This window comes from Oncorhynchus masou, chromosome 13, assembly GCF_036934945.1.
Source record: "Oncorhynchus masou masou isolate Uvic2021 chromosome 13, UVic_Omas_1.1, whole genome shotgun sequence".
Classification (NCBI taxonomy): Eukaryota; Metazoa; Chordata; class Actinopteri; order Salmoniformes; family Salmonidae; genus Oncorhynchus; species Oncorhynchus masou.
In genome coordinates, this window is record NC_088224.1 from 77,427,423 (window position 1) to 77,436,412 (window position 8,990).

The 8,990-nt window shown below is 42.5% G+C and overlaps 1 protein-coding gene across 1 annotated transcript; it reads left to right on the forward strand.

Moving 5' to 3' along the window:
* The first annotated feature begins 4,729 nt into the window (after positions 1–4,729).
* LOC135551545 (E3 ubiquitin-protein ligase RNF186-like) lies at positions 4,730–8,763 on the forward strand. Its single transcript, XM_064982751.1, has one exon. It carries the CDS (start codon positions 5,011–5,013, stop codon positions 5,752–5,754), a length of 744 nt encoding a protein of 247 aa, XP_064838823.1. The 5' UTR covers positions 4,730–5,010; the 3' UTR covers positions 5,755–8,763.
* Positions 8,764–8,990: the final 227 nt, after the last annotated feature.

The following is an 8,990-nucleotide window of genomic DNA, read 5'->3' on the forward strand; positions in this document are numbered from 1 at the left end:
CGAAGTTCAAGAGCCGTGCGTCCTCCGAAACACAACCTAATCAAGCCATACTGCTTCTTGACACAATGCCCACTTAACCCGGAAGCCAGCCGCACCAATGTGTCGGAGGAAACACACTACACCTGGCGATTGTGTCAGCGTGCACTGCACCCGGCCCGCCACAGGAGTCGCTAGTGCGCGATGGGACAAGGACATCCCTGCTGGCCAAACCCTCCCTTAACCCGGACGACACTGGGCCAGTGGTGCGCCGCCCCATGGGTCTCCTGACCTTTAGACTAGGTGATATGATCAGCCACTGTTTTTAAAACCGTTGTTACAACCTGGCTCAAGATTATAACAAACAATGGGAAACCACATACTGAGTAAAGGAATAACAACATGAATTAATTCCATAAATAAAGTAAACACTCAACAATAATCAGATGAGGCATGGAGATCAGTAAATTAGGTCTCAACTGCCAAAGACACAACGAAACAACCAAAGGTATGCATTGAGAGAGGAATCTCTTGCTGAACGGGGAAACAGTGCCTTTATGCCACTGCAGAGCTTTCACAGGTGTGCCCAATCAGCACTGACGACCTTCCCAGCTGTGCCCACCTCTCGTACCCCGCCCACTAATCTCCTGCAGGAAGTAAGCACAGCAAAACCCAGTAGACAGAGTAGGGAGGGGCCATCACACCCTTATATTTACTTTTTAAAAGATTGGTAACTTTTCTAATAGTTTATGCTAATCGGCCGATAACTGAGATGACAATGTAGTCTATGTTTATATGCAGGGTGGGTGTGAATCTTAACTTGTTTTAGTCTTTTAATATTTTTTTTAAACATATAGCCTAATGAGGCCAAATGGGGTTATGGCTATGCTAACATGCCTTTATTCAATAAATGATATTGACCATGAAGACTTAATGGATCTAATAAAATATATAGTTTAAGTCGGAAGTTTACATACACTTAGGTTGGAGTCATTAAAACTCGTTTTTCAACCACTCCACAAATGTATTGTTAACACACTATAGTTTTGGCAAGTCGGTTAGGACATCTACTTTGTGCATGACACAAGTAATTTTTCCAACAATTGTTTACAGACAGATTATTTCACTTATAATTCACTGTATCACAATTCCAGAGGGTCAAAAGTTTACATACACTAAATTGACTGTGCCTTTAAACAGCTTGGAACATTCCAGAAAATTATGTCATGGCTTTGGAAGCTTCTGATAGGCTAATTGACATCATTTGAGTCAATTGGATGTATTTCAAGGCCTACCTTCAAACGCAGTGCCTCTTTGCTTGACATCATGGGAAAATCAAAAGAAATCAGCCAAGACCTCAGAAAAGGAATTGTAGACCTCCACAAGTTCTGGTTCATCCTTGGGAACAAATATCCAAATGCCTGAAGGTGCCACGTTCATCTGTACAAACAATAGTACCCAAGTATAAACACCATGGGACCACGCAGCCGTCATACTGCTCAGGAAGGAGACGCGTTCTGTCTCCTAGAGATGAACGCACTTTGGTGCGAGAAGTGCAAATCAATCCCAGAACAACAGCAAAGGACCTTGTGAAGATGCTGGAGGAAACAGGCACAAAAATATCTATATCCACAGTAAAACGAGTCCTATATCAACACAACCAGAAAGGCCGCTCAGCAAGGAAGAAGCCACTGCTCCAAAACTACCATAAAAAAAGCCAGACTATGGTTTGTAACTGCAAATGGGGACAAAGATTGTACTTTTTGGAGAAATGTCTGGTCTGATGAAACAAAAATAGAACTGTTTGGCCATAATGACCATCGTTATGTTTGAAGGAAAAGGGGGAGGCTTGCAAGTCAAAGAATACCATCCCAACCGTGAAACACGGGGGTGGCAGCATCATGTTGTGGGGGTGCTTTGCTGCAGGAGGGACTGGTGCACTTAACAAAATAGATGGCATCATGAGGATAGAAAATTATGTGGATATATTGAAGCAACATCTCAAGACATCAGTCAGGATGTTAAAGCTTGACCCCAAGCATACTTCCAAAGTTGTGGCAAAATGGCTTAAGGACAACACAGTTAAGGTATTGGAGTGGCCATCACATAGCCCTGACCTCAATCCCATAGAACATTTGTGGTCAGAACTGAAAAAGCGTGTGTGAGCAAGGAGGCCTACAAACCTGACTCAGTTACACCAGCTCTGTCAGGAGGAATGGTCCAAAATTCACCCAACTTATTGTGGGAAGCTTGTAGAAGGCTACCTAAAACGTTTGACCCAAGTGAAACAATTTAAAGGCAATGCTACCAAATACTAATTGAGTGTATGTAAACTTCTGACCCAATAATAAATCGTTCTCTCTACTATTTTTCTGACATTTCACATTCTTAAAATAAAGTGGTGATCCTAACTGACCTAAGACAGGGAATTTCTACTCTGATTAAATGTCAGGAATTGTGACAAACTGAGTTTAAATGTATTTGGCTAAGGTGTAAGTAAACTCCTGACTTCAACTGTATCTACTTTAGACATACAAATAGGCTTAGTCTACAATATTCCCAAAACTGGATATGCTGCAAGGTGCAAATTGCCTTTGTCCATTTAGGTTATAGGCCAACCGAATATTATAATATCCTTTTGAGACCCGACAAAAAAAAAGTATTGGATTCGTTATTTATTTTTTACATAACATAAGTGTTTGGGGTGAGAAAAAAAACATGTTACCAAGAGACAAAAATACATATTGTTTTTTCTATTTTATTTTAAGTGCAAAATTGTCTCCTTTAGTTTTCATTGGGACACTAAATATTTTTACATCAGTTTCTATAACCCAGCGGCGCAACATCGCGAGACTCCAGGGAACGCTGGTGAAATACGACCAAACAGACTTGGTCAGGGTTTGAGAATCAATGAGAGAAGCAAACAATTCTTCCTTAGTTCATTTTCTCAAACTTTAAAGGCACAACCTAGATTCGAGCCAATGTTTTAAGTAGTTTAACTTTAACGTCGTTAAAGTGACAAACTGACACGTTTTCATTTTCATCAAAAACAACTTTATATTAGAGTACTTTTGATTTGACGGCCTAAACATGCGCAGTTTGGCGCCGTTAGAACTGATGAAGGCTGCCTTTCAAACTCGTGAAAGACCTTTGTCCACTCACTCTCGCTTGATGCCCTTGGGGAAATCTCCGCGGCCATATTTTTTCGTCGGTCCAAATGATTGGCCAAGCAAGGGAGGTTTGCAACGTAGGCCCCTCAGCCCTCGTTTTTAATGGAGTTTGCGAGTGTACAACTATGTTCACTTCAGGGCCTGAAACGCCCCATAACTCAATTCGCGATGATTGTACGTCTGCAAAGAAAAGTCCGCCAAAACTTTAATGTCAATATTGAGTCAACATACAAGTGTAAGTAAAAACGAATGTAAATCAATTAGAAATTGTGCTACGAATGCACAAACACTTCTCGTAAAAGTAATGATGTTTTTGTTTGGTTAGCTTTTGGAAATTGTAGAAATAAAATATATAAGTAGCTAGGCAGGCTAGCGTTAGTTAGGTAATTAATTTGCTAGCTATCATACAGTACGCGTATATTAATAATTATATAGTTAATATACGCAGTTAGCATAATTGACGGTAGTGCATATATATACAGCACCCACAAGCTACCGGTGTATGCCGGTGGATGAAAACACAATTGTCGCGGGATGAACGAATGACAATTTTCCGGGCAAGGGCGGTCCATTTAAAATGAATTCCTTCCTCCCTCGACCCTTGTCCTGCAAGTGTAAACAGACGTCATGACACGTCATCAGAAGTGTCCACTTAATTCGAGGGCTGAGTGGAGAGTGTTTGGAATGTAACCGAATTGTTTCTACGCAAGAGCTTTGCGAGCCAAAGTTGTCACGACATTGCCTACAAGTGTGATCAGTTTATCTTCATACTGTACTGCCTTTGATTACAGTCAATGGGTAGCCTACAGTAGGTGAAAAACGTAGTTGCGGCATCCGGGTGTCCACTACAGAGGGATATTTCTTGATAAACTCATATTTAGCTCATATTTAATGTGAAAATGTTTTACACAGTCCTGACAACTCACTAAACTATTCCTGAGATATATACTTAGGCCTACTAGAAACAGTTTGAATATAAAACTCGTAAAAATTAGAAATAATAATTAGGCTACACACACTTATTTTCAAATGTGCTAATTTTGATGGAAGACATTTTTGTTTAGAACCAGGAAGATAAAGTTGTCAAGGTCACACATCCACACCTGATATCACTGAAAAGCAGGACTGAATACAGTGTCTTGTATGGCCTCAGAGATACGGACCAAGAACTGATGTAGACTAGAGAGGACAACAATTAATTGCTGGGTCTCAGGAGGATATCAGACAAAACAGTATGAACACAGTTCATGTCACAGGGGGACCAATATGGAACTTTGACTTTTTGACAGAGTCTATCGTGTAAACTCATGAGATGTTTTGATTTAATTATGGCACATTTCTTCTGTCTGGCATGATGGCAACGGACCTTGTTATCTCTACATCTCCTCTCTGTCTGACTCCCAGAGAGCACTGAAAACGGTGTCTATTGGCCTCTCCTTTCAACCCGGGCGGTTTCCACCAACGGATAGGAAAGATAACAACCATGAACTGTGTGTCAATAGCCGCCTCACTGTCTCCTCTCAATGCGGGTTGAGCACAGATCACTCCGGCGGATTAACCAACCCTCGCATCGAAGAGTCGTCACGAGCATTACATCACCGATTCCACACCCGAAGCGTAAATTGAGACCCATGTATTTTTAACCAGCGGATATGAACACTGATGATGAGGGGATACAACTGGATTTTCATTTTTTGACGTCGTGGGGATTATACAAATATATCAACAATTTCAACGTCGGCTATACAATTCATCAGAGAGATGATGGCGTTTTTATGAACGGGGGATAAACGAACACGGTCATCAGCATCTCTGCCTGTCGGCTCCTTTGTGTTCGTAGAGAATGTGATCAGCGAAAGATGACATGGCAGAGGTAGATTCATCCAGTAGAGCAGAACACCCGAGCAGCCTGGAGACAGCATTCCCGTACGAGGAGTATGAATGCAAAATATGTTACAATTATTTCGACCTTGACCGTCGCGCGCCCAAGATTTTAGAATGCTTGCACACATTTTGCGAGGAGTGCCTGAACACTCTCCATCTCCGCGAGGAGCGTCCATGGCGCATCAGCTGCCCTATATGTCGACACAGGACACCCGTACCGGACTATCGGATACAAAACCTACCCAATAATACCAAGGTAACGGAGGATTTCCCCTTGTACATTGACTCTGATCCTCTGCCTCAGGATGCTTTGCCCCTCTATCCTCCCCGGTTGCACCCCGCACTCGTCGCTCTCAGGCGCGAGGAGGCATCGGGGGCGTCTACGAGCCAAGCTACCCCCTCCACTACCTTGTCCACTGCCACTACCCTTTCCCAGGACTCGGTGCGCTATGGAAGCTGTCAGAGCTGCAAGCGGGTTGCCCTTACTACGGGCTGTGTGTGCGTGATCTTCTCCTTTCTGTCCATGCTGGTTCTGCTCTTCATGGGCCTGATCTTCGTGCACAGTCACAGCAGCCCGCCCTCGCCCGCGGGACCCATCTGTCTGTCGGTGGCCAGCATTCTAGCCATGTTCTCGGTGGTCGTCACGTGGCTGATCTGCTGGTTAAAATATAGACCCGATCACGAGACAGGACGCTCATCTGGAACGAATAGGCGGAACGCCTGATGATGAATATGAAGATGATCATGTTGATAATGTGATGTGTGTGATTTATGTATATACTGCTGTATACTAGCATAATGTACCTCCCTTCCTTTACTTTTTTAGAAATATACATTGTCCAGAATGGCCTTTTAACAGTAGGATATAGCAAACACCATATAAAGGCCTTCACCTGCTCATTGAGCAGTAAGCCTACAGTAAGTAGCCTACCATTTGATAAATGCACTTGTATGCCTACCTATGGTAGGCTCATATGATGATGGGTGACCTTGCCTGAGACCTAGATTAACTGCCTGTTGCTCCCAGACTAGGCTGGTTGAATGCACAGAGTTGAGGACCAGGGTTTGATACCGGTTTCCTGAAAAGTATACACTACCCACTATGCCTCTCACTATCAAAACCTGTCCTTGAGTAGTCACTAATATACACTACATGATAAAAAAAATTGACACCTGCCCGTCAAACATCACATTTCAAAACCATGGGCATTAATATGGAGTTGGTCCCCCTTTACTGCCTCCACTCTACTGGGAAGGCTTTCTCGATGTTGGAACATTGCTGCGGGGACTTGCTTCCATTCAGCCACAAGAGCATTACTGAGGTCGGAACTGATGTTGGGTGATTAGGCCTGGCTCACAGTCGGTGTTCCAAGTCATCCCAAAGCTGTTCGATTAGGTTGAGGTCAGGGCTCTGTGCAGGCTGGTCAAGTTTTTCCACACCAATCTCGACAAACCATTTCTCTATGGACCTCATTTTGTGCACAGGGGCACTGTCATGCTGAAACAGGAAAGGGCCTTCCACAAACTGCTGCCACAACGTTGGAAACACAGAATCGTGTAGAATGTCATTGTATGCTGTAGTGTTAAGATTTCCCTTCACTGGAACTAAGGGGCCCGAACCATGAAAAACAGGCCCAGACCATTATTCCTCCTCCACCAAACTTTACAGTTGGCACTATGCATTGGGGCAGGTAGCATTCTCCTGGCATCCGCCAAACCCAGATTCGTCTGTCGGATTGCCAAATGCTGAAGCGTGATTCATCACTCCAGGGAATGCGTTTCCACTGCTTCAGAGTTTAATGGTGGCGGGTTTTACACCACTCCAGCCAACGCTTGGCATTGCTCATTGTGATCTTAGACTGATCTTGCTCGGCCATGGAAACCCATTTCATGAAGCTCCCGACAAACAGTTATAGTGCTGACTTTGCTTCCAGAGGCCGTTAGGGACTCGGTTGTGAGTGTTGCAACCAAGGACAGATGATTTTTACACGCTAAGCGCTTCAGCACTCGCTGGTCCCGTTCTGTGAGCTTGTGTGTCCTACCACTTTGCGGATGAGCCGTTGTTGTTTCTAGACGCTTCTACGTCACAATAACAGCACTTACAGTTGACCGGGGCAGCTCTAGCAGGGTAGAAATTTGACTAACTGACTTGTTGGAAAGGTGGCATCCTATGACAGTGCCACGTTAAAAGTCACTGAGCTGTTCAGTAAGGCCATTCTACTGTCAATGTTTGTCTATGGAGATTGCATGGCTGTGTGCTCGATTTTATACACCTGTCAGCAACGTGTGTGGCTGAAATAGCCAAATCCACTCATTTGTCCACATACTTTTGTATACATAGTGTATGTAATTGAGAAATCACTAACATAAGACATGTCAATAGCACAGTATCTGCTATACAGTGATTTGACGGTGATGTGAAGATAGGGAGAGGTGTCATTACCGGTATTTAAACTGACATGGTGTTTAGGTTACCAAGAGTAGGTCTAGAGAACAGGTACCTGCTCAATTCCTATTTCAAAAGTTCACCGTTGTAGGCCTACTGTACACTTGTGTACATTTCTCTGGCCTTTATGCTGCCTGTGTCATCGGATCATTATCATCTGCCTGTCAACTGATCATCACCACCATTTTGACAGACAGGAAAGGTGAAAGTAAGGTTCCTTTCCACCATATTTCTTTCAGTCTTGTTATCAATCACTTCAGATCATTGATGAGCTTCTTGAAGAAGGGAGGAGGCATTTCCTCAGTTTTCTAATGAGGCGTTGAAATTCATAACATATTACACAAATTGGATTTGTAACATATCACATGAATTGCAAAATTTGTATGATATCATTCAAATTGCAAAATTCATAACATAATCACACAAAATGGATGAGGTAGTACACAGTTGGATGACGTAGTAGACTGCACAAAAAACGGGGAACCGTTTTGGCTACTGAGCACCACCTTCAAAACTACTGGCTGAAAATATAGTAAAGCTCTGGACTGCGTCTTGAATTGCCATGTGCTTGACATGCTTCCAAAGCAAATGGATTTCTCTAGTCTGTTGCCTGTATGGTCGGTGATCATCAGGGGGCAGATGGAGAGAGTTGCCGTGAGGATGACACAGTTTTTGCCTTGCCTATGGAACTAAGAGACTAAAATGAGAAGGATTGGATTTGTCAATATTAGTCAGTAAACCGGGGGTATTGAAATCAGGGCCTTGGAAGTCTACCGTGCTGCACTGGTTCCGCTATAACCAGGGACTGACTGATTCAGACCAGCACATCATGATGAGTGGACTCTCTGTCCAATCAATGATATAAATCAATCACTTAACTACCATAGACGGATAAATAATCCCAACAGCACTACTTAAAACCACAAGGCTTAGATTTATACAGCCCTGAAGTTATTTAATTTTGTATTTACTTTATACTGTATGTGCTCTGTGTGGAACAGACTCTGTTGTCTCGTGCCTCTTGGGTCCTCATCTTACAGACACGCCTTTAAGGATTCACATAAAAATATGTACATTTGAGAATGTGGGGAATATACAGAGAGTTATATATAAGCACTTACTGCCCTAACACATTTACTTTAACATTGCCTCACAATCAAATATGATTATGGACCTGGCCTCTAAAGATGGCCATGCCTGCTTCAATCAACCTGTCACTCCCCTGTCACTCCCCTGTCAGACTGTCAGTATAACCGTTAGAAGAAGCACTTTCACCCTCTTATTTGACACAAGTATATATATATATATATATATATATATATATATATATATATATATATATATATATATACACTGTATTTTGACTATTATTGTATTCATTAATGATTAATAAAAAAGTGATGTTTTTGAGTTTGTTCATTGTTGTTAAGGTACTAAAATGTATTTGCACAGATAAATGTTACGTATGTGCTGTTTAACACAGTTCAGTAATAAAGAAAACATTACAATGTTTA

Bases quoted from the DNA above. Each gene is read 5' to 3' on its own strand.
- LOC135551545 (XM_064982751.1), top strand. From the start codon at position 5,011: ATGGCAGAGGTAGATTCATCCAGTAGAGCAGAACACCCGAGCAGCCTG.